The sequence below is a fragment of the Macaca thibetana genome, chromosome 17 (genome assembly GCF_024542745.1).
Source record: "Macaca thibetana thibetana isolate TM-01 chromosome 17, ASM2454274v1, whole genome shotgun sequence".
Classification (NCBI taxonomy): domain Eukaryota; kingdom Metazoa; phylum Chordata; class Mammalia; order Primates; family Cercopithecidae; genus Macaca; species Macaca thibetana.
In genome coordinates, this window is record NC_065594.1 from 20,861,574 (window position 1) to 20,887,922 (window position 26,349).

Sequence of the window (26,349 nt, forward strand, 5' to 3'; positions counted from 1 at the left end):
AGAGTAGCTTAATGAGAGGTATGAGTAGTATATCCATGTATGTTTGAAAACTCTTTTTAAAGTTATGTTTATTGTAAGTCATCTTCAGGGATTTTTTTATTGGATTATTTCCTAATAATATTTACTTAAATATATTATTAAATATATTAAAATTAATATATATATATATAGCAGTTTACATTGCTCGATGTGCTCTTCCCCTAAACATTCAGTAGAAGTGCAATGTAGTTTTTCCTTTCAGATATTTGCTGCACCGTCATTTGATGACAAGATCCTGGAAGTTGTAGCAATATTTGATAGCATGCAAATGGCAGTTTCAAGGGTCATTAAACTGCAGCATCATCGAATAGCCCAGGTTGGTTTCTCTCATCAAACCTGACTGCACTTCTTGGGCTAAGGAGGGTTGAGGGAATCTATTCTAAATGACTCCTACACTGGATATTCATCTATAATATTCAGACTTCGTTGTCCTATCAGTTTTTACCATGTCATTTATAAATGATAAAGCATAATATTCTATCCTATAGAATAGTCTAATACTCAAGCCTGCATATAGATTTAGTGTCATTTTCTCCAAATGATTCGTACTGTAAAATAATTTGTTTTATTTCAGTGCCGTACAGTAAAAATCACTATATTTGGTGACGAAGGAGTCCCAGTGCAAGTGGATGGTGAAGCATGGGTTCAGCCTCCAGGGATTATCAAAATTGTGCACAAAAACAGAGCACAAATGCTAACAAGGGACAGAGTATGTAACAAAAACATTCTTCTAGAATATTGTCAGGTTTTTAAAGACTCTGAGATCGTTATGAAAAAATAGAAAACTAAAACATTTAAATTGTCTGTTAAATCTGACATTTAGGTCTTGGTGGTTTGAAATATGAACAAATATTTATTTATTTAAGTAGGAGTTTATTTTTTAGAGCCATTTTAGATTTACAGAAAAATTGGGCAGAAAGTAAAGAGAATTCAAATTATGTTCCTATATACTTCCTCCTCCCCCTTCTTCCCTACACATGTAAATTCCCCTATTAACATCTTGCATTAGTGTGGCACATCTGTTAAAACTGCTGAGTCAATACTGATTGGTTATTATTAACTAAAGTCCATAGTTTCCATTACTCTTTGAGTTGTACATCTGTGGGTTTGGACAAAGATATAATCACTTGTATTCACCATTGCAGTATCATACAAAATTATTTCACTGCCCTAAAAATTCCTTGTGGTCTACCTACTCATCCCTCCCTCCCTCCCTCACCCTTACTCCGGGCAATCATCGATTTTTTTTTTTTTTTACTGTCTCTATTATTTTCTTTTTCACAGAATGTGTGTTTTCAATTAAGGTCAATCTTTATCAAAGAAGACTGCTAATATTTGCCCCATCTAGTATATATAAAATAGTAAACATTAAAGAATAAATTGAAGCAATAGTAAAGATTGAAGCATGAAATCTTTTTTGTGTGTATTTGTTTTTTTGCTTTTGTTTTGAAACAGTCCTGCTTCATTGCACATGCTGAAGTACAGTGGTATGATCATAGCTCACCACAACCTTAAACTCCTGGGCTCAAGCAATCCTTCTACCTCAGCCCAGCTAATTTTTTTAAAAAAATTCTTTTTTGTAGAGATGAGGTCTCACTATGTTGCCCAGGCTGGTCTCCAACTCCAGGCCTCAAGTGATCATCCCGCCTTCAACTAATCTCTTTTTTAGCTTTTAAATGATGTATTCATGATCATTGACTGCACTACTTTTCATGTGTTGCAGTACATTGGAAAACTTTGAAATGTCTTTTTTATACTTGTGATTTATTTGAGGAGTCATTAGAGAAAAAGCAATTGTAGTTTTATTAAAGTACACATTTACTTGGACCTCTGAGTTCAAAACTAACAATTCATTACAATATTGATTTTAAATAGGCCTTTGAGAGCACTCTGAAATCTTGGGAAGATAAGCAGAAGTGTGATTCTGGTAAACCAGTTCTCCGAACCCATTTGTACATCCATCATGCCATTGACTTAGCAACGGAAGAGGTGTCGCAGATGCAGCTGTGCTCCCAGGCTGCAGAGGAGCTCATTACTAGGTAGGGGGCTCTGCTGGCTTTTCAGGCTGCGGGAACTCTGGTCTCAGCTAATTTTTGGTTTTTTAATCTTAACACATTGTTTCAGTAGTGGTATCAAAAAGAGATGCAATTACTCTTCTTCGCACAGCACTCTTTCCATTATTGCTTATTTCTCCATTTTATATATAGTCTTCACACTATACTGCCCACTGACATGTTGCCTTCTAATTACTAATTAAATGTTTATGGAATGGAGAGGGAAGTCTAAACACTAATCTTGTTCCAGGGGAGAGTCAGGAGCAAAAAGAATAAACAGACTTCAAAAAGCAGTTTCAGACAAGATATTAGAGATATTTTGAGACCACACATAAATTAATTTCAATAGACAGGAGATAAAACACAAGTCCTATGAGTATTAAACAAATAAAAATCACTATGACCAGGGAAAACTTCAGAGGGGAGGAGGGACCATAGGCCTGTGTCTTACTTCCTCTTCACTTGAGTCTTATCTACCAAATGGGGTTAATAAGAGCTGTTTCACGAGGGTGTGTGAGGATTAAATGAGACTCTAGGGGTGAGTGCTATAAGCACATTGTATTAGTCCATTTTCATATGTCTATGAAGAAATACCTCAGACTGGGTAATTTATAAAGAAAAATGGGTTTAAAGCCAGGCACAGTGGCTCACTCCTATAATCCCAACAGTTTGGGAGGCTGAGGCAGGTGGATCACTTGAGGTCAGAAGTTCGAGACCAGCCTAGCCAACATGGTGAAACCCTGTCTCTTCTAAAAATACAAAAATTTGCTGGCTGTGGTGGTAGGCACCTGCAGTCCCAGCTTCTTGGGAGGCTGAGGCAGGAGGATCACTTGAACCTGAGTGGTGGAAGTTGCAGTGAGCCAAGATCATGCCACTGCACTGCAGCCTGGATGACAGAGTGAGACTCCGTCTCCAAAAAAAGAAAAAATAAAAAGAGGTGTAATAGACTCACAGTTGCACATGTCTGGGGAGGCCTTATAATCATGGCAGCAGGCAAAGGAGGAGCAAAGGCACGTCTTACATGGCAGCAGGCAAGAGTGTGTGTGCAAGGGAACTGCCCTTTATAGAGCCATCAGATCTTGTGAGACTTAGTCACTATCACGAGAACAGTACAGAAAAATCTCACCCCCATTATTCAGTTACCTCCCACTGGTCTCTCCACCGACATATAGGGATTATGGGAGCTACAATGCAAGATGAGATTTGGGTGGGGACACAGCCAACTGACATCACACATCATGTCTGGCATATTGAGTGCTCTGTGCACAGTAACTTTAGATTCTTCCCACATCTTCATCTGGTCACTGATAAAAATGTTGAAAAAGAAAAGAAGGAAAGCAAAGCTCAGTGGTTTCAGGGGCTAACTCACATCTTTCCTCCTCTCTACTATTTGCCATCTACTCCCCTCCCATTCCTTACTCTACTCTTCTAATATTTATTAGATAGCTAGAATGTACGAGATGTTAGAGACAGAAGAGAAAAGGCATACATCCCCTACTGCTAGATCAACAATCAGAATTAGAATCAAGTCTTACTACTGCAAAATACTGGGCAACTCAGAAGAAAGGGAAGAGAAAATGAATATTTACTCAGCTATACCCACACACCTGCATTATTTTACATCTCAGCTTCTTATCCATAGGGTTGTTAGTTTTAGAGTAAACACATCTCTTTTAGATACTACAGACAACTTCTGTGGCCTCTAATTTACAGCGTTTTTTGGAAACCAAAATACACTTCCATGTTCTCATCCTGTGAACCATCCAAATAATCTTATCGTAAAAAGGAAGCAGAGGTTGACTAGGCTTGCTTCTGGTCAACACAGTTTGGCTCCCCATCTGTTTTTAAATTTTGCAGATGAAATCAGGCTTACTTGTCTATTTTCAGAATTTATTCATTGACTATGCAAACATATTCCATTTTTGAGCCTCTTCTGTGGGCCAAGCACTGTTTTAGGCTGGAGATACAAGATGATTATTTGACAGCACTACTTAATTGGCTCACAGATTCGTAGGAGGGAGAAATGTGGCCAAAGTGTTGACATGAGGCACACAGTGGACTCTCTAGATACACAGAGGAGGTCAGAGGTAGTGAAGGAGGGCTGCCTGGAAGAAGTGACCTTTCAACTGAGTCTTGAGGGAAGAGTAAGAAAAGGAGCAATTTAAGCATGGGAACCAGCCTAGGAAGAGGCCCAGAGGAGTGTGAGTGCATGCTACTTTCAGGAAATCTCAGAGAGTTTGGGGTGACTGAAAGGTTGGCACAGTGTATGCAAGAGTGTGTGGAATGTAGATGAAGAGGTGAGGAGGAGCCAGATCTTTATTGGGCTGTTCTAGAAGTAGTGTGGAGGGGTTTTTTGGGAAGACAGCAAAGCTGGGGCAAGGTGAACACTGAGGATGCTGTAGAAGTTGTCCCTATAAAAAATGATAGACTAAAGCAGTAGAGATAGAAAGGACAAGTGAGATTAAAGACAGTTTAGGATTTAAATTTGGTGAATGGGCATGAATTAGGAGACAGGCTGACCTTAATGTTCTAATGAGTGGCTGGATGATTGTGGGGTGCCTTTGATGGAGTCAGAGGGTTCAGGAAGAGGAGTAGGTGTTAGAAGGAAAATGATGGGTTCCATGTTGGACTTTAGAATTTAAATTACATTAAAAATACCTAGGAGATTCAGTAGGCAATTAGAAATGTTGATCTGAAGTTGATTTATGTCTTTCCCTTTCTCTGAAAATTGGAATAACCTTTATCCATCTCTGTTCTGAAAAACAGCCCGTTCTTCATGATTTCTCAGGGTTGCTGATAGTAGTGCTGAGGTGACATTTGTAAGCCTCTTTGTACCTCAGATATCCATTGTATAATCCTTAAGAATTAAATTATTTTTCTTTACTCTTGGTTCAGTTATATAGGGCTTCGGTCCCTTTTCTTGTTCTACCCTTTCCAGATAGAAAATATTTTTCTATGAAGCTGTCAGAAGCAAAAAAACATTTGAACAGCCCTGCCTTCTTGCTCATCTGCAAGGCTTACATCATTGTCTAGCAATTGGAGGAACTTTTTCTCCTTTCTTGTCCTTGGCCTTAGTGCCTTCCAGAATTTGGTCTTTTCAGGACTATTCTTAGAGGTTCAGATACCAGTGGAGTATGGCACAACAGGCTTGGAGTTAGATAGACATAGATTCCGATCCTGCTGTACAGCTGACTAGCTCTGTATACATACCACGTCTCTCTGAGCCTCAATGTCATCATCAATAATATGGAGATAATAAATCATAGCTACATTTAAAGGCCATGGATTTTAACTTACATACTGCTTGTGATCACTTTGTGTATCCATGACAAATACGGTAATGCTCTTCCCTAATCTGTTGCATTTGCAGTTTCAATGAATGAAAGAGAAGTTTCTAGTCTTTATATTTGTGATCCCTCTCACTTTCCAAGGATACTGCAAAATGAAGTACTGCTATACTTCATTCTTCAAAATAGCACTTCAGTGTGTCTCCCTCTGATTTTAAGCCTAACTTTTTATACAAGTTTTTTTATTTCATATTTTTTGTTGCAGTGGGGTCTGGATTTGTAGATCTACCTGTGTCATTCATAATTGAGCAGCCATTAAAAATGTTCTTCCTTACTGATCTTCATATATTTCTTACTTGTTTTATCCTAACACTTCTTTACTTCAAAAAAAAAATGAGCAATACTCAGAAAAGTTTTTTATTTATTTGTTTCATTTTTGCTTTTAGGATCTGTGATGCAGCCACAATTCATTGTCTTTTGGAGCAAGAACTGGCCCATGCTGTGAATGCCTGCTCTCATGCCCTGAATAAAGCCAACCCAAGGTGCCCGGAGGTGAGGATCTAATGGTAAATTCTCATTCCACAGATTCTTTTGGGTGTTACACATGTATTTTAATTCGTAAAATATGCCCTGCCCTGCGAAAGAAAGTTATGTTGTCTATATGAGTCTCTACAAACTTGCAGTAAAATTGTGGCCAACTGTTTATTTTCCTTTTCCTGTTATTTTTTTCATTCCTGCTCTTAAATTCTCTCATTTTTTATGTTTCCACTTTCAATCACTTGTCACCTTTCATCTGCCTTCACTCTTTTCTTAACTTTTATCGTCCTTTCTTACTCCTTTTACCTTACCTTCTGCCCTGTGCCTTGTTAAAGGGCAAGCCTAGATATCATCAGTGTGCATTTCTTAGAGATGTTCATTCATTTCTGAAGTTGTGCACTGAAATTATTGCTACTTCATTTTGTTTTGCTAAATTGGAAATTGATACTTCTGTAAAATTTTTAATGTAGAAGTTAATAATAGAATTGATAGAATATAACTATTAAAATGTGATACATGGTACAATGCTATAGTGTAGAGAAAACTGATAGCTTTTTTTATTATTATTTGATTGAAGTTACTTAAATTAATATACAACTAAGTACTTGTTCTCAAGATTATAGTCTAAACAGCAATATGGTTAGTGCTACTGAGAGGAAAAGTTTTATTTCACTGAACTTTTTAATGGAAATATGTATATGCTGGTACTAGCATACATATATTCATTAGGTAGGAGATGTGATCCTGAGTGTATTCACTGTAGTTGGTGCATTCTTTTGGTTCTATAATATAGTAATAATGAGATAGTCATACTAACAAATGTATGAAATTTTGCAATTATAGAATTTTGGTAGATTAAAAAAATGTGTGCTGTGAATTTAAATTATAAGAATAAAATTTAAAGTATTTACTGGTAATGAAATCCTATTTTAAAACAGATCACATGTCTTTGATATTCTTCTTTTCTAGAGTCTTACAAGAGACACTGCCACTGAAATAGCCATCAATGTGAAGGCGCTGTATAATGAAACAGAATCTTTGCTAGTTGGCAGGGTTCCTTTGGTAAGGAGAAGAATGATTGATAACATAAGAGTGATGAATTAAATGTCTGGGTCTTACCTTTATTGGGGAACAGGCATTCGGCAGATTCTAAGGCAGAAGCAGCCTTCTGGCTTCCATCCTGAGAGCTCCTCTTCACCTGGCCTTTGTCTTCAAGAAAATATATGGCTGAAGTTAGGACTCATGATTCAGGCTAACAGGAGTGGAGATTTCCCCTCATATATGCCATCCTGTTTTTAGGCAGCCCTGCTCTGTCCCATTCAGCTTCGAGAGACGTGAGCTTTATAAAGTGTCGTAGACATTCCTCAGGTACTTACTACTGCACACAAGTAGAGGAACTCATGGAGTTTTTTCCCCGAATTAACATTTGAATGTGATTGGTATGGTCCTCCAGGTTTGCTTAAAAGAGGACGTTTTCTAGACACAGTGTTTCAAGAACTAAATTTCAAAAACTCTGCCTTGTTTAATCCAGATTGGTCCTGGAAATCAAGTTTAGGCCAAATCTGAATCTCACCACAGTCCACGGATCTCAAGCATAAATGCTGGAAGCTTGTGGGTGTCCTGTTAGTTAGCCTTTCTTTACAAATACCTCACCATTTTCAAGTATTCTAGCATCTTGGCTCTTGCCGCCACCTAGAGTTCGATTGTGGCTCATTCCCACATGCTGTTACCACTGTGTGGAAGGCCTAATTCATTTGCTGTTTTTTATTCCTTTTTACAATTCTGTTTAATTGGTAGTTGATGATCTTAAAATATTTCTTTTGACAGTAATTTTCTCTCTTGGTTGGGCAAATCTACACCTAAATAAAAGTGATACTAAGAGTCACAGTATCTGGCACAGCGGGTGAATGAATGGGAGGTGCGTCCCACAGCCTTGCTATTAAGTGCCCGAGCTTAGGGTTTCTGTTTTCGCCTATGGTCCAGAAAAGTGCCACCTTTGGAACATCCTTTGCTCTTAGAAGAGAAGCTGAAAGACTGCATGAAGGCCATTGTTCTTACTTACCTCCAAAGGAAACTGACAAGAGGTGGGACAAGAGGGACAAGAGGTGGCTGGCTCTACTGTGGCCATGAAGAAAACCTTTTACGAAGAAACATTGGTTGTCTCTTTTGATAAACCAATGGAACCCCTTCTTGGCTTTTTTTGGCACTACTGTTTTTAACCAGAATCTTCTGCTAGTCCTATAGGAAATCCAGTGACCTGTGAAGATCATTTCTTACAACTAAAAGCATAACTTATTCTGTACTTATTTTCTCTACATGAAAAGTACCTGCTGAGTGCTATCTTGCTAATATTTATTATTTGTATTATGTTAATATGGACTGACTTTCCTTCTCCACTTTTAATTTTCTCTCATTGTTAAATATGAATTTTGGTTTAAAATGTGTACTGGTGAATTTTACCAAAACCTTTGACAATAGTGATATCACAATAAGGAGTTGATTGTATTTGAGAGCAACTAAGGTTTACTCTATATTTTAGTGCCAGAACGAATTTGTGATAACCATTTTACAAGTTTTATAAGACATATTCTTAGACTAAAAGAAAATTAATAAATTTTAAACACAACAGGGTAGAGAATCTCCTTTTTTTTTGAGACAGGGAGGCACTCTGCCGCAGTGGCGTAATCTCGGCTCACTGCAACCTCAAGTGGTTCCAAGTGATTCTCCCAGCTGCAGATTAGCTGAGACTATAGTCGTGCACCACCACGCATGGCTTTTTTTTTTTTTTTCTTTTCAATAGAGACAGAATTTCACCATGTTGGCCAGGCTGGTCTCAAACTCCTGTCTTCAAGTGATCCACCTGTCTCAGCCTCCCAGAGTGCTGGGATTACAGGCATGAACCACCGCGCCCAGCCAAAAATCTCCATATTTTTAATCACTACTAGAAGTGGTAGATACCGTGAATAACAAGGGGAAACAAACACACAAAACAGTTCATCATAACAGTAATAATTATCTCTGAACTTTTAGTTCTAAAATTCTATAATCATATTTGTAAGAACTCTATAATTTTAAAGTAGTTTATAAATATATTGGTTAGCTAGCAGAGACCTCAAAAATAGTCGGCCAGGCTCCGTGGCTCACGCTTGTATTTCCGGCACTTTGGGAGACTGAGGCAGGCGGCTCATTGTAGGCCAGGAGTTTGAGACCAGCCTGGCCAACATGGTGACCCCATCTCTACTAAAAATACAAAAATTAGCCGAGCCTGGTGGTATGCGCCTGTAATCCCAGCTACTTTGGTGGCTGAGGCACGAGAATTGCTTGAACCTAGAAGGCCAAGGTTACAGTGAGCTGAGATTGCACCATTGCACTTCCAGCCTGGCCAACAGAACAAGACTGTGTCTCAAATAATAATCATCATCATCACCTTGTGCTATTTCCAGAGGAAGAAACAAAGTCTTCTGAAGTCAGTTAACCTTCTTTTGGTTACATAGTTAATTACAAGGCCAGGAGTAGAATCCAATGTACTGCCTTCCAGTTCTGTGCAGAGGAATGTTTATTTAATCTTTGTTCATTTATTGAACTTGTAAGTGCATTTTAATACCTACTTTCAATGAGTTAATGCAGATAATGCGTGAGCAGTTAAATTCTCCTTAAAATATCCAAACCCAGTTTCAGATGATAAGCCATTGAGCTTTTTGTTTTGCCCCAATTTTTACAACAATTTTTCATCACAAATTTTTCTAAGATTCATGTTTTTTTCCCTTAAGCTTATTCTTTAAATTTTCAAGGAGATTTTTCTGCAGTTCTTTTTATATGACAAGTTTTTAACCAGTTTTAAAAGTATTATGTGTTCATGTGGTGACTTTTTTTTTTTTTTTTTTTTTTTTTTTTTGAGTCAGAGTCTCTGGCTCTGTCACCCAGGCTGGAGTGCAGTGGTGCTATCTCTGCGCACTGCAATCATCACTTCCCGGGCTCAAACAATTCTCCTGCCTCAGCCTCCTAAGGAGCTGGGATTACAGGCACCCAACACCATGCCCAGCTAATTTTTGTATTTTTAGTAGAGACGGGGTTTCACCATGTTGGCCTGGTTGGTTTCGAACTCCTGACCTCAAATGATCCACCCACATCGGCCTCCCAATGCTGGGATTATGGGCGTGAGCTATCATGCCCAGCCTGGTGACCTATTTAAATCAGAAGGATTTTTGGCACAAATAAGTAGAAGAGTAAGACTGCACACTTATGCCACCAGGAAGAATTGGTAGATAAATGCTTGGAAAGCGTGGAGGGAGATAGGAAAGAAGACATTTACACGGAAAAAAACACCAAAAGAATACTTCTTCTATGAAGTTATTAAAGTTACACTAGCTACTCATATGATCTTTGGGAAGTAATGATTAGAGTAAATCTATTCAGATTTTTAAAAATGAAGTCAATATAAAAGAATTTATCCTTAATATTCCTTAATTTAAAAAATACTAGCTTAATAAGGAGTGAGGCCGTTCACTGTCAAAGTACAATGATTTATTCTACTTGAGGCTGGCCACCGAGTCTTGTTTTGTTTTGGTAAATAGCAGCTTGTTTTGTTTCTGGTAAATAGCAGCTGGAATCGCCACATGAAGAGCGGGTATCCAATGCCTTACACTCTGTGGAGGTGGAATTACAGAAATTGACAGAGATTCCTTGGCTTTATTATATCTTACACCCAAATGAGGATGAGGTATGTAAAATTCAGCCTGTTTCTCTAGAAATGTAGACCATATCACTAGAGAATTTGAACTCATCTTTGAAAAAGAGATATTTAGGCAAAAATGAATTTTGAATACTGTTTTCAAATGTTCTGCTCTTGAACAAATGAGAGAAGGCATTTATGTGAACAAAGGCATTTTAGGGGAATTGGGACATTTTCAGTAGTACATTATGAACTTTTTTTGAAGAAGTTATCACTGTTCTATAATGTTTAGTGTTTATAACTTATTCCTGTGTCATCCCTATTATCAGAGTAGGTTTTTCTCCTTTTCATATCCCGAAAAAATTATTTTCTTGCTCGATTTGAACAGGAACCTCCTATGGATTGCACCAAAAGAAACAACAGAAGCACCGTATTTCGAATAGTGCCAAAGTTTAAAAAGGAAAAGGTTCAGAAGCAGAAGACAAGTTCACAGCCTGGTAGGTGGTCCATGTGGGAAGGGGAACTATAACATTATGAAAAAAGAACTGACTAAAGTGACATCATGGAGGTCATGAAAATGTTCTGGAGCTAGATGGTGGTTGAGCCTTGTGCAATATGATGAACATACTAACTGTCAGTGAATTCTATGCTTTAAAATGGTTAAAATGGGGAATTTCATGCTTTATGAATTTTGCCATAAAAGAATCCTCTCATAACTAAAACATATCTGATTATCACTGGGAATCTCTAGTAAGGAAGCACAAAAAAATGAAGTGGTTGCTAATTTGCTTCTACTTTGTTTAGTGGATGTCAGCATTTCTGTTCAAATGGTTCTTTCTCAACAGCAATTCAAGGCATCAGTGTATAATTTTTCTTCTTTTAAGTACAGTTTTTAGATTACTTTGATAAATGGAACATAGAAACTTTCATTTACTCACTTAACCTGCCGAATATATTTTCCACCTAAAGTTATATATTCCCTTTCTCCTGTTTTGAGGACACTGTTTCAACCCCTCAACAATGACAGTATGCTGTGATACTTGCATTCTCAAGCAGAGATTAAGCCCCCTCTTTGCTGCTATTTCTCTCGTTCCTTTTTCACTTTTCCTTAGAGTTTAAATGTACAGGTATGCTAGTACTAAAGCACCTTCAAATTCTGTTTGTACAATGGTAGCTGCCTTTCATAACCAAATAAGTTTATAAATTCCTCTGAGTGCACTATCTCTTTTAAAAAATGATGTAAAGCCTTATTTTTGATATTCATAAAGCAGCTATTGAAAGCCATTTAAAAACCAAATACAGCAAATAAGTAGGCTTTTATTAAGCTAATCAGTGTTGAATAAAATGTATAAGCGAATGATACACACCAAAAAATAACGTAATCCAACTAATCTCAGAAAACAGTGCTATGGAATTTTTAAGTGACATTAAATTGGGATTTAACCGCACATTGATTGCCATTGTTATCAGTAGTAGGAGAATCAATCAAGACTACACTTGAAATCAGCAAGACCTTAAGCAGAAAAGTTTGTGTAAAATTGAATACTCCGTATTAGATTTTAAATTGTAATTAGCATTTGTAGCTCATTTCAATCTATAGCCATTTTCATACAGTCTGAAGGAAATCATCAGAGCTTATTTAGAGCTTGCACCATTGATCCTAATGATGTGAAATACATTTTGTATGCATATTGTATAGGTTGGGTGGCTTTAATGAGGAAATCGGACTAAAGCTAAGCATGGGTGCACGGCAGCAGATGGTTTTGTATAGTCGGATCGTTGTATTGATAGTGTATAACTTGCATGGGAAAAAGTGGAACTACGGTTTTGTTGAAACACCACCTTTAACCTTTCTTTTGCTAGCACTGCCGCTGCACTCTGTTTTGCATCTTCTTTGGCCAACCCTTGCTTTGTAATGCATTGAGCATGTAGAAATTAAGGGGGTTTTGCTCTTAACTTTGGTAGTTCAGAAATGGGGCACAGAGGAAGTTGCTGCTTGGCTGGATCTGCTCAATTTGGGAGAGTACAAAGATATCTTCATCCGTCATGACATCAGAGGGGCTGAACTTTTGCATCTGGAAAGGCGAGATCTTAAGGTATTTCCTTTGTGCTCTTCTGTTCTTGAAAATTTTATTGCAAAATGGAATCCTTTCTCCTGTGCCTCTTCTGATATGTGCTTTTAGCTTCGCTTATGTTATGCAAATGTGTAGTAATCTGACATTCACCGTCCTGTGGTCTGAGTTTCTTGTATGCTTTTTAACAAGCATGTCAGCAGTATTTTCCTGGCAGAATCACTCTATTATAGCTAAAGCTTAGCATGAACTTAGTAATTTTTCTCTGCATCCAGTGATATGACTGTTCCTGTGCTAATATTTCCAAATGGATCATGTTTCCATCAGCTCATTTTATTGCATCAGCATGGAAGGTGATAATTTGGCTGAAAATGACTAAAATCTAATATATGGTTAACAACTAAAAATTAATTCAAAATACCAATAACAAAGCCTTTCTAATATATGGAATGAGAAGAGAGACTTACAGCAATGACTACTTAGAGTCTTACAATTTGTTGTGTTTTTAAATCAGCCTTTTTTAGGTCACATGAATAACCAGACTGAGAAATTCAAATTTCCTTTCTATGACATATTGTTAAAATTCTATTATTCTCGAAACGAATTTTTTTTCTTTAGTAAATGAGGTAAAAATTTTGCCTAGCTTTTGCTAGAAAACAGCTCAGAGCCTATTGGTTATTTATGACGAGAGAGAAAATTATTCCTTCACCATCTGTAGCATTTCCCTTTTATTCTTTGGGTGAAGTCTCAGTAGTGGTGGAAACAGCTGAAGTAGGCTCTCTGGCCAAGGTTTAGAAGTAGGATTTTGTCATGTTGTATTTTCTTACCACATACTGCCATTTTAAATTTCCAATAAGTAGTAACATTTGTTGGAGTGATTCCTTTCCTCTAGACCAAGTTCTAAAATGCATTAAATTTTATCATAATACAGAGAACTCCTAACAAATTAATGAACTGTTGCACCTTTATCTACAAATATGTTAGCAAAAATCTTTGAACAGATAATAGGTAGTATAAAGATCTGTATTAAACAGATTCACAAAGAGTTTTAGCACATCAAAAGGTGAGCACCACTTATACCTAAACAACTTTAGCCATAATAAAATAAAGTAATTAATTAATTACCTTAATTGAGAGTCCTAAATCTGGAACATAGCAAAATATGTAGTATTAGAGTTCATAAAGCAAAAGTTGGCTTCCAAGCTTGAAATGAGTCCACAAAAAAGTAAATGTAGGGGGGATCATGATAGCCAACATGTTTGTGTAACTTCTGATATCCTTGGCAGATAACAATATTTATTAATGACTGTTTAATATATTATGCTAGCTTCTCTGCATGATACCTGCCCTCTAGAAGCATGCATCGCATTTGCTGTGAATAAGCACACGTTCAAGGAAAAGACTGTGTGTATGTATAAAAAATATACATACATAAATGCATATATGCATACATGTTATATATATACATACAAACCTATAGAAATATACAGGTAGGCACACAATGATTGAAGCAGAATGAATGTGTAGAATGGAAGAACATACACTAAGGCAAAGTTAGAAAAGAATAGAAAGGAGATGGTTAAGAATTATGTTAGAAAACATTCTTTTGCTTTTCGTGGGACTTTTTTGTTCTGTTTTGTTTTTATTTTTAATGCAAATTACATTCTCTGTCTTAAAACTTTTAGAAATTTGTATTGACATGATTTTAAAAACTGTATTGGGTCTGAAACAAGATGTCGGAGGGTGGATGAGAACAGGAGCATTTCACAGAAAGAGTCTTCTATAGCACAAAACCATAAAGCTAGAGAAGAGCTCCCCTTGTTCTCTGCGGTTGTAGCTGTCAGCAGCGGCAAGTCCTTCGGACCGAAGCCTCTAAATGCTGGTGAGGGATCACTCACTGCTTAGGTACTCCATTGCTTCCAGTACTACTTTTGAATATGTCAGTGGCACACAGGTTCTCTCTCAGCCCTGCCTGACCTGATTTGTGAACTTTTGGATTACAGCACCAACCGGCTGCTTGGTACTCAGGTATTATACAGGGATATCAATCTCTATTTTTGCTTTTTAAAAATTAATTTATTTTTATTTATACAAAAATATGTGGGTACAGCTGGGCACGGTGGCTCACACCTGTAATCCCAGCACTTTGGGAGGCTGAGGCGGGTGGATCACGAGGTCAGGAGATCGAGATCATCCTGGCTAACACAATGAAACCCCATCTCTACTAAAACTACAAAAAAACTAGCCAACTATGGTGGCACTCTCCTGTAGTCTCAGCTACTCAGGAGGCTGAGGCAGGAGACTCGCTTGAACCCAGAAGGCAGCAGTTGCAGTGATATGAGATCATGCCACTGCACTCCAGTCTGGGCGACAGAGCAAGACTCTGTCTCTAAAAATGAATATATACATATGGATACAAGTGCAATTTTATTACCTTCATAGTGGTTAAGTCAGGGCTTTTAGGGAATCCATTACCTGAATAACATATATTGTACCCGATAAGCAATTTCTTATCCACTCCCTCCTACTCCCTTACCCCTCCAAGTCTCCATTGTCTATCATTCCACTAGGTCCATGTATATACCTGTTTAACACCCACTAATGAGTGAGAACATGCAATGTTTGTCTTCCCGTGTCTTCTTGTTTCATTTAAGATAATGACCTCAAGTTCCATCCAAGTTGCTGCAAAAGACATGTTTTCATTCTTTTTTAAAAAATTCTTTTCTATGGCTGAATAATATTCCAGTGTATGTATGTGCCACATTATCTTTATGCAGTCATCCATTGATGGAAACTTTAAGTTAGAGATTTTCAGTCTTAACATGTCCAAAAGCAACTCTTGAGCTCCTATTGCACTCCTGTTCTGCCCCTTCTCCAGTGCTCTGCCTTTTATAAATCAGACCTCTGGCCCTTCAGGCAGTCTAGGCAGAGAAATGAGGGTCATACTTAGCACCTTCCTCTTTTTTGTCAGTCTTCCCCTAACCCATCAAGCCCATCACCAAGTCATGTTGACTCTAATCTCCATTCACTTCTCTTTATCTCCTGTCCACAATCCTGCTCCATGCTACTGTCCAGTTTTGCTTGTGTAGGGTCAATAGCTTCCTAACTGGTCTTTCCACTGCCGCTCTTTGTCTTTGCAGTCCATTATCCACATTGCAAACAGAGTGTTATTTTAGCATCATCAATCAGGTGTACACTTTTCTGCTTAAAACTTTTCAGTAGCTGCCCATTTCTAGGGAATAAAAACCCACATCTTTTTGCAGGCCTACAAGGTCCTGCCTATGTATTCGACCTCCTGTGAAGTCTCTGGCTCCTCCCTGGGCCTTATTTCAGTTGCTTAAAAATACTATACTTTTTCTCACCTTAGGGATGTACTCTCTTTTGCTGTGCTTCTTCCCCTACCCTTCACCTGGTTAACTCCTGCTCAGAGATTAGCTCAAGTGTTACTCCCATATCACCAAAACAACTAGACGTAGCGACATGACAGTCTAAAGTTGGGAAAAGGAAAAAAAAAAAAAAAATATATATATATATATATATATATATATAGAGAGAGAGAGAGAGAGAGAGAGAGAGAGACTCATTCTGTCACCCAGGATGAAGTGCAGTAATGCAATCATGGCTCACTGCAGCCTCAGCCTCCTGGGCTCAGGTGATCCTCCCACCTCACCTCCTGATTAGCTAGGACTACAGGTGCATGCCACCACACCCAACTAATTTCTTTTATTTTTTGTAGAGACAGGGTCTTGCTATGTTGTCCAGGCTGGTCTTGAACTCCTGGCTTCAAGCAATCAGCCTGCCTTGACTTCCCAAAATGCTGGGATTCCCGGTGTGAGCCACCATGCCCAGCCAGGAAAGTATTTCCAATGTGCTTTAGCAGATAAGGAAACAAACTGATTGCATCATTTTCTCTGCTAGAACACAGTAGGAGAAAGAAGAGACACCAAAGAGAATGGTAAACATATGGTGAGGGTTTTTTGTTTTTTCTATTTGGAAAGTTGTGTATGTATGGCTGGAAGGATAACTGAATATGTACAAAGCATGCTTTGTCAAAATTTGGACTGTTTATCCAAGGAAAGAGAAAGCTACTCATATGATAAAAATTGGCCAGGCATGGTGACTCATCTCTGTAATCCCAGCACTTTGGGAGGCCAAGGCAGGTGGATCATGAGGTCAAGAGTTCAAGACCAGCCTGGCCAACATGGTGAAACCCCATCTCTACTGAAAATACAAAAATTAGCTGGACGTGGTGGTGCATGCCTATAGTCCCAGCTACTCAGGAGGCTGAGGCAGGAGGATCACTTGAACCCAGGAGGCAGAGGTTGCAGTGAGCCGAGATCATGCCACTGCACTCCAGCCTGAGTGAGAGAGTGAGACTCTGTCTCAAAAAAAAAAAAAAAAAAAGAATATGGTAAATATTAATATATAATGATATGTGATAAAAATAAAGATATAACAAATGTCACAGCATAGCTTTATTACAGCCTATACCCTAGAAGGCATAAAAATATTGAACTCAAACTAAAACGTCAAAAGCAATTACAACAAAAGCCAAAATTGGCAAGTGGGATCTAATTAAAGAGCTTCTGCACAGCAAAAGAAACTATCATCAGAGCGAACAGACAACCTACAGATTGGGAGAAAATTTTTGCAGTCTATCCATCTGAACAAAGGTCTCATATCCAAAATCTACAAGGAACTTAAACAAATTTACAAGAAAAAACAGCCCTCATTAAAAAGTGAGCAAAGGACATGAACAGACGTTTCTCAAAAGAAGACATGCGGCCAATAAACATAAGAAAAAAAAGTTCAACATCAGTGATTATTAGAGAAGTGCAAATCAAAACCACAATGAGATACCATCTCACACTAGTCAGAATGGCAATTATTAAAAAGTCAAGAAGCAACAGATGCTGGTGAGGCTGTGGAGAAATAGGAACGCTTTTACACTGTTGGTGGGAATGTAAATTAGTTCAATCATTACAAAAAACAGTGTGGCAATTCCTCAAAGACCTAGAACCAGAAATACCATTTGACCCAGCAATCCCATTACTGGGTATATACCCACAGGAATATAAATCATTCTATTTTAAAGATACAGGCACACATATGTTCGTTGCAGCACTATTCACAATAGCAAAGACATGGAATCAACCCAAATGCCCATCAATGGTAGACTGGATAGGCCGGGCACAGTAGCTTATGCCTGTAATCCCAGCACTTTGGGAGGCCAGGGCAGGTGGATCACGAGGTCAGGTGTTCGAGATCAGCCTGGGTAACATAGTGAAACCCCGTCTCTACTAAAAATAGAAAAAAAATTAGCCGGGCATGGTGGCGGGCACCTGTAATCCCAGGTACTTGGAAGGCTGAGGCAGGAGAATCATTTGAACCTGGGAAGCGGAGGTTGCAGTGAGCCGAGATCACGCCATTGCACTCCAGCCTGGGCAACAGTGTGAGACTCTGTCTCAAAAAAAAAAAAAAAAAAAAAAAAAAAAAAAAATTGTAGACTGGAGCAAGAAAATGTGGTATATATACACCATGGAATACTATGCAGCCATAAAAAGGAACTGGATCATGTCCTTTGCAGGAACATGGATGGAGCTGGAAGTCATTATCCTCAGTAAACTAACACAGGAACAGAAAACCAAACACCACATGTTCTTATAAGTGGGAGCTCAACAATGAGAACACATAGATACAGGGAGGGGAACAACATACACTGGGGCCTATTGGGAGCACAGAGGGAGGGGAGAACATCAGGATAAATAGCTAATGCATGTGGGGCTTACTACCTAGGTGAAGGGATGGTAGGTGCCGCAAACCAGCATGGCACACTTTTACCTATGTAACAAACCTGCACCTCCTGCACATGTATCCTGGAACTTAAATAAAATTAATTTTTAAAAAAGTATAGCTAGTAAGTTATTGTAACTCTATGGAAAACATTCTTCTCATTTTATACCCAAATAGTAATTCTAAGTAGATTCTACCTCCCCCAAAGAAGATTTAGTCTTGAGAATACAATGTATTTATGGCCTAAAATAAAATATTTAATATTTAAATATATTTTGTAATTGGATACCTATGTTTTCACAAAGAGGTAAAGATATTTAAATATTCCACTCAAAAAATCTAAATGTGACTGTAAATGCATGTACATTTCAAATTTAGGTAGCAAGCATTTGTATGGCCTTGCTTTTAAGCTTGATACTTTAGCAGATATTCAGTAAATGTATAGTAGCCTTAGGACTAATTTTGGATGTCCTGTGTCATAGGAGAAGATATTTTTCTGAGTCAGTTAAATATCTATGAAATATCTTGAAATTATCTCGTTTGACAATAGCATTGGCTATGAAAACAGTATTTTCCAGAAGGATTCATTACTGCTGAAGAACTCCAAGAGTTCTTAAAGGGTAAAGGGGAGAAAGAGAGAGACAAGGACAGAAGACTTAAACCAGTTTGATCTATTTCATTTAAAAGTTGAAAAATAAATAAATTACCAAACAGGGTGGATAGTTGCATCTTTATCTTCTCAGACAAGTTACGTTATTTTATAACCCTGGCTTTTTTTAGGCCATTTTGGGAGTCATCTTTTTAATAATTTTCAAATAGTTCAATTTTTTTTTTGAAGAAGTTGTCTTCACATATTAGCAAACTGACTATGCCCTTTCACTTAAAGAAACTAGGATTTGGAGGCTGTAATTCTTTGCTTTAGTTTTTCAGAGAGTGAATAACTAGCGGTTATTCACCCTTGGTTAGTTTTAATTTATTTCTGCAACAGATATTTGCAAAGTACTTGCTGTGCACACTCTGCAGTCATCATCTATTTCTGAAAGTTAAATATTGAATTCTTGGCACTTATAGGAAGAAGTTTCTTTAAGAAACAAGAATAATAATTTTGAGAGAAAAGAGCCAATAGTGTTTTGAGGGAAAGCATCAACTAACAGATAATTATGTGATTTTTTACACACATACATTACAAAGTATAAAGACTATTTAAATTAAATATTCCTCTCAAACAAAGACTTGTAATGCAACTGCAAATGCATATAGAGTCCAAATTTATTTAGCAGGTACTGGTATCTTTCTCTAGAATTAGGTCTCACTTTTAAATTTAATATTTTAGCGCAAGAAATGTTGTCTTAGAACTAATTGTGGGTGCCCTGCTGTCCCACATCATTTTTTTCTCAGAGATCCCAAAAGAGCCTTTCTAAGAGGACAGAGAGAAGAGAGGGGGGGAAAAGAAAGAAAGAGAGAGAGAGAGAGAGGAGAGAGAGAGAGAGGAGAGAGAGAGAGGAGAGAGAGAGAAGAAAGGAAAGAAAAGAAGAAAGAAAATTTAGGTTTTGACTCTTGAAGTCAAAAGCCACTGTGTATAATTACAAGAATGTCATAGTTAAGAGTTTATGTAGAATGTGATTTTTTTTTTTGTACCAGTTGGGAATTCTTCAGTGTCAGGTTATTTTTGTTTTATAAACTTATTTTTCTACCTTTCACTTACCGAATCACTGAATATAAACTAAAATGAATGAACTGAATGCTAATTATGTTTTTTACTGGTTAAATATTTAATCCCCAGTTTTCTATTATCAATACACTTTTTTCTTTTCTTTCATTTTTAAAATTTTCTTTCTGCCTTTTTTCTTTCATTTTTAATTATTTCTACCTTTTTCTGTTCTTTTATTTTAGGACCTGGGGATACCGAAGGTGGGCCATGTGAAGCGAATTCTCCAGGGAATTAAAGAGCTTGGAAGGAGCACTCCACAGTCAGAGGTGTAATCATATTAGTGCTATTCTTTGGAAGAGAAGTTATTGCCACTTAATACAAAGTCCTTGGAAGCAAGTGGTGGTTCTTGTAGTTTTCTGCGTAGATAAGTAAGCACCACTGAAGCACCTCTATGGCTTGATATTTTGCTGTGGGTGAAATTTTGATTTGAGGTATTAGAGAATATTTTTGTGCCAAAAAATACATTCCACAAAGCCATTTTCTTTTTGTGCAAACCTGACATGTTCAAATATATTGACAACAGTAATAAGGTAGGAGGAATCTGAGACGATTGCATTGTCTAAAAGGTGGAATTGCAAAATGTTTACTTTCCATAGATCTGGTCTGATGGAATGTTCCTACTGTGCAACTGCATAACAATATGTGGTTAAAACTTCCTGGGTTTCATTATTGGAGGCATTGGCCATTTTCTTAAAATCAGTAGGTTAGGAGACTAAAATATAAATTAAGTTGTGTTTTGAATGTAGATTGGTATCACCTCCAACTCCTAGTGCTTAGTGGTCAAGAATATGTTGAAAACTTGCCCAATACTATGAATGAATGCAAATCTTAATGCACGATGTTCCTGCCTGAAATGTCTTTCTTTTTCTTGCATGTCACATCTAATATTGTAACACTTTAAATAGCTTTCATGTCAATTTTAATGTTAATGGGATTTAATTTATTACTAAAGTATATTTTTGTTGGCTAAGGGCACTGCACTTTTCTGTTTTTTAATGTGGAATTTTGCGTAAATATTCTGTACCTAAGACTTTGTGAATGTGTGTCTGTGCCATAATCAACAATGATATACATGTATGCAAGTCAATTTTATTTCAATCTATCATAAGCAGTAGGCGTGCACGTTAACAAAATTCTCTGGGTATTTTCATAAAATTACCTGCTCCCTTACCTGACAAAACTTGTTACAGCTTTCCAAACTAAAATGTCCACATTTCGTTTCTAATTTTTAATTTCAATTTAATAATTATTTAATATTCTGTTTGAATTTATGATACAGTGAAGTGTTGATATCCAGGAATTCCCTAAGGTCCCAACCGAGATTTATATACTGAAAGATTACCCAGACTCACCCACTCTCTATAGTGGCTTCTGACACAAACTTTCCAACAGAAGAGATTTAAATTTTTTCTTAAGGGCTTTTTGTTATTGTTATTATTATCTCACTTAATTCTTAATTCCTGTCAGGTGGATATTATTTTCCTTTTTCTAAACCACTCTACTTCAGTGTAGCTTATTAGAAGTCAACATTACACTGGTCAAATCTTTGAAAGCCAAAGGCATACATATCAAAAAGTCACAAAAATATCCTTAAATAAGCTTTCTTTAGCCATTATATACCAAAACATTAATTATAATATTTTAAAATATTGTATATAAGAGAAATAAACAGGGTACTGACTCAGTGGTGATAATTTTTATGAAGCAGCCTGCTAGGTTCTTAATAGATATATGCACACACAGATATATACATATACACATATATGTGTGTGTATATATACATACACATATACATTTATATGTATATATAGACCTACATACATATAATCTTGTGATATAGCATCACTGATAATTTTCTAGACAATTATTTCCCAGTGTTTAAAGAGAAATACTAATAGGCGAGCATTTAAAATGAACTATTGTCAGGCATATTATTTAATTATATCAAAGGAGTTTAACTGTTTGACACTTTACTCTTGTTTATAACTTGGGTATTTAACTACTAGTAAAAATCACAAAATTTTGATGTCTTTAAAATAAATGACCCTGAGGGATTCCTGACCAAGTATGTCTGACTATATATTTTACCTAAGTTGTAAATAAATGGAAATTTTCCAAAGACAGTTATATCAAGTAGTTTAAAAAGAGTCATGAGACTGGGCGCTGTGGCTCATGCATGTAATCCCACCACTTTGGGAGGCTGAGGTGGGTAGATAATCTGAGGTCAGGAGTGCAAGACCAGCCTGACCAGTATAGTGAAACCCCATCTCTACTGAAAATACAAAAAATAGCCGGGTGTGGTGGTGGGCACCTGTAATCCCAGCTACTCAGGAGGCTGAGGCAGGAGAATTGCTTGAACCCAGGAGATGGAGATTGCAGTGAGCTGATATCACACCACTGCTCTCTAGCCTGGGTGACAGAGCAAGACTCCATCTCAAAAAAAAAATAGTCATGAATTACTCAGTTTTTCTAATTATATCTGCACTTATGAAGTCAGAGGTCTCCTTTTTCAGCCCCTCTGATAGTCCCACCTAAGTGCTGTTCTGTAAACACTTTCCTGTGCAACCTAACAGAGGTACCAGGTTCCCAGAACTCTCTGACATTACAGATCTCTGTCCATCTCTACTCTCTGACATTACAGATCTCTGTCCATCTCTACTAAAAAAAGGAAAAGTGAGGGCAAGAAGGGGAAGAACTCTAGCATAAAGAATGTATTAATATAAATAGCTATATTGATTTTCACCCCTCATCCCCCTTTGCTAATAGAAAAGAGTCTAGCTTATGACGTGTCCCAAATTTAAGAGTGTGATGTGAAGGATTGAATTTTGTTGGTTTGTTTGGTGGTCTTTTCACTCGCAGGTAACATCTTTTGTATATGCTGTAAAGTCTCAGTTAATGGAATCCTACAGTACATTTCTGGCTGGCTCAGTTGGTAGAGCCTGAGTCTCTTAATGGAATCCTTAATTAGCCAGAATTTTCCTGCAAATGGCTTTGGATGGGGGAAATTCTATAAAATGACAATTTGGATATACTTTTTGTTAAATGAGAGCAATTTTCTCTATATGCTTTGTCTCTGCATGGCTGTGCAAGGCCCAAATGACTTCACTGACACCTGTTTCCAGGAGGGGGTCTTCAGAGTCTCCTTAGGCCCCTGTCAGTATCATAAATAATTCCTCTTCTTGTAGTAGATGCGATTACCAAAAAAAAAAAAAAAAAAAAAGTAGTAGGGAAGAGCTTCTCCACGGGATCGGATCACAGCTTTGGGGGGTGGGATGGGGCCTCTATGCTTTGATCCATGCATGAGCTGGGGTCAGAAGTTCCCACCTGCACCTGACTGCAGTGACTGTAATGGCTGGAATTGTCAGCTCTTCTCCCGGATAGGCTCTCCTTCACCTGGAGGATGGGGGCTGGTGGGAGGTCAGGGAAAGGGAGAGCGTCAGCCAGAATATATTTTCTTTCAGTTCCATTTCCTGAGGAAGAACTTGCTTTTAAAGGAGGTAAAGGGACAGAATCAGACCTAAATAAAATTCCTGAGTATGCAGTATTTCTCTTTAGGGTCTCTTCACCTCCCTTTCTGAGTTTCTTTCCTACATTCTGGCTCTTCATTTTCGCAATGCCCAATGCAGTCATGGTTGCTAAAATTCTCACTGCTTTCTGCTTTCCTTTCCCCATCAATTAATCCACTACAAAATGACCCCTTTCATTTCTCGCTTAAGCATACATGGTGGGTCATTTAAGTGTTAGGAAGACAACAATTTAAAGACACTAATTTTACAGCTGGCATTATATAAAAGGATACTTGCTAGATAATCTAAATGAATTGATGGATTAGATCATTTGGGGCTGTGATGTATATTGTTCTTACTGACAAGAAATGACCCATGAATATCTAGATCTATCCTATCTGATATTTTAGCTACATGTGGCTATCTAAATTTAAATGGAATTTCATTAAGCCAGGCACAGTGGCACACGCCTGTAATCCCAGTGACTTGGGAGGCTGAGGTGGGAGGATGGCTTGAGGCCAGGAGTTTGAGACCAGACTGGGCAACATAGTGAGACCCTGTCTCTGAAAAAAAATATTTTTTTTAACTAGCTAGGCATGGTGGCATGTGCCTGTAGTCCCAGCTACTCTGAAGGCTGAGGTGGGAGGATTGCTTGAGCCCAGGAGTTCAAGGCTGCAGTGAGCCATGGTCATGCTACTGCCCTCCAGCCTGGGCAGCAGAGCAAGACCCCTACTCTTTAAAAAAATTAACTTAATTAGAAATTCCATTTCTCAGTTGCACCAACTACATTTCAAGTGTTCAGTAACCACAGTGGACAGTACAGATGTAGAAAATTTCCATCACTGCAGAAATTCTATTGGACAGCTCTGGTGTAGATCATTGCTACTCAAAATGTGATCCATGGGGCAGCAGCCTGAGAGCTTACAGAAATGCAGAATTTCAGGTCCACTTCATATCGACTGAATCAAAATCTTCCTTTAGCAAAATTTCTCAAATGATTAGCACTGGCCTACATCCATTTTATCCTTCCTTAGCTATAAGGGATGTGAGGTCCAAGGGCTTCAAAAGGTCCCTGGAATAGCTTGTTCCTTCATCCACTGTTTCCTATTCATTCTTCAGCTAATCCCAGCAATGAGCTGAAACTCATTCATCATCCTTGCTGAGTTTTATTCTCAATCCTTATTCCTCACTCTGGTTCTAGATGAGCCTTCCCTACCAGTGGTTGTATTTTGGTAACCAAAGTGGGACACAGGAGATTGGCGGACCAACACAGCTGGCCTTTCTCTAGCCCTCCCTCCACCACTAAGTCACTAACAATCCACGTTTGCTCAGTTTGTTGACATGTGGCATGTTCATTTGTTCACAACTTAATCACAGGGAACATTTCAGAAAAATACGTACTGAGATAAGTTAAAACCATGTTCGTCTCCTACAACTTGTACATTTTCATGTTCTCTTATCAGTAGATTGTTGTTGTTGACATAGCTCATGCATGAGGACGCATAGCAGCACACACACAGTGAATGAACGGTTAGGCATGCAAAAAAAGAAAGAAAAAGGAATGAACCAAAATGATTCCAAGTAAAGTGAATGTCATTTAAGCCCTGTAAAAAGGCTTGCTTTGCTAGATTTAGATCTGTGTTCCTTATGCTCACTTATCTTGATGGTCACATGGTTAGTAATTCCTTAAAATAGTGCCTGAAAAACAATATTTCATGTTCTTGACCCCCAAATAACAATTTATTTAATTCTATAATAAGATTTTTCCCAATGAGACTTATTGTCAGGAATCCTTCGCTTAGTAACTTTTACATATTGATATAATGTACCAAAACACAATTGCCTAGAGATGCTTTAGCTAATTTTTATTAATAATGAGGACAATATTTTTGTCTTCATGGAACTTACTTTTAATAGGAATCAAGGAAGAAAATATTCATGAAGAGCTATAACTTAGAAAGTTATAGGGGCTGCCACTATGCAGCACTTCTAAAGTAAAACATCTTTTATTTCCAACTGGGCTGTCAACATAGTGGACTTTCATGCTCTATGGATATGAATTCTTTAAGGATATAGCCCTTAATTAAGCTATAAGAACAATGCATCTCCTGACATCTAGGATCTCTCCTGTCCGCCCCCTCTATGCCCCACTCCAACTAACTCATCCTGTGTCTCAGATGTAAGTTGGATTAGACAGTGGGTTTGAAGTTTGGTAATACAAATGGCAGTTTTGAAACACCAAATTCTTTAGATCAGCTGAAATGAAGAGTGAGAAGTGAAAATTCCTCCACTAGTAATTGTTAGCCAATAGAGTAGCCTCCCAGAGCAGTCCCCACAGCACTTGGTTACCATGGGTTTCTCTCCTCTCACTGCCTGCCCCAGTGCCATGACGCCTGGGGCTTGTCTCTTCTGTGGCATCCCCTGATTGACTTTTGTATAGCAAACTCGGTGTCAAGTCAGTAATATGATGCCTTTGTAACAGGAGACCTTCCTAAGAAGTAACTGCAATTTTTAAAACGTGATGATTATTGGTTTTTATAATACACAAAGTGTTAATTGTTTCTTATTTTATTTTCTCATTATTTTTTTCCAAGTTTTGTTTGGAGATATTTATGTTAGAAGAAAAACTATAAAGTTTTATCATTGTAGAGAACAGAGATCAAAGACAGCTGGACTGT

The 26,349-nt window shown here is 37.7% G+C and overlaps 1 protein-coding gene across 8 annotated transcripts in view; it reads left to right on the forward strand.

Moving 5' to 3' along the window:
• The window catches only part of DGKH (diacylglycerol kinase eta), a 202,145-nt gene extending 180,680 nt beyond the window's left edge, over positions 1–21,465 (forward strand). For 4 of the 8 annotated variants that reach the window (XM_050766170.1, XM_050766169.1, XM_050766175.1 and 1 more), the window contains 9 exons: positions 242–355; positions 614–748; positions 1,915–2,078; positions 5,827–5,932; positions 6,887–6,979; positions 10,518–10,637; positions 10,978–11,086; positions 12,555–12,685; positions 20,348–21,465. In XM_050766170.1, coding sequence (XP_050622127.1) covers positions 242–355; positions 614–748; positions 1,915–2,078; positions 5,827–5,932; positions 6,887–6,979; positions 10,518–10,637; positions 10,978–11,086; positions 12,555–12,685; positions 20,348–20,437 — 1,062 coding nt within the window. In that variant the 3' untranslated portion in view covers positions 20,438–21,465. The other 4 variants (XM_050766171.1, XM_050766177.1, XM_050766172.1 and 1 more) reach the window with 3 other exon arrangements.
• The last annotated feature ends 4,884 nt before the right edge of the window (positions 21,466–26,349 follow it).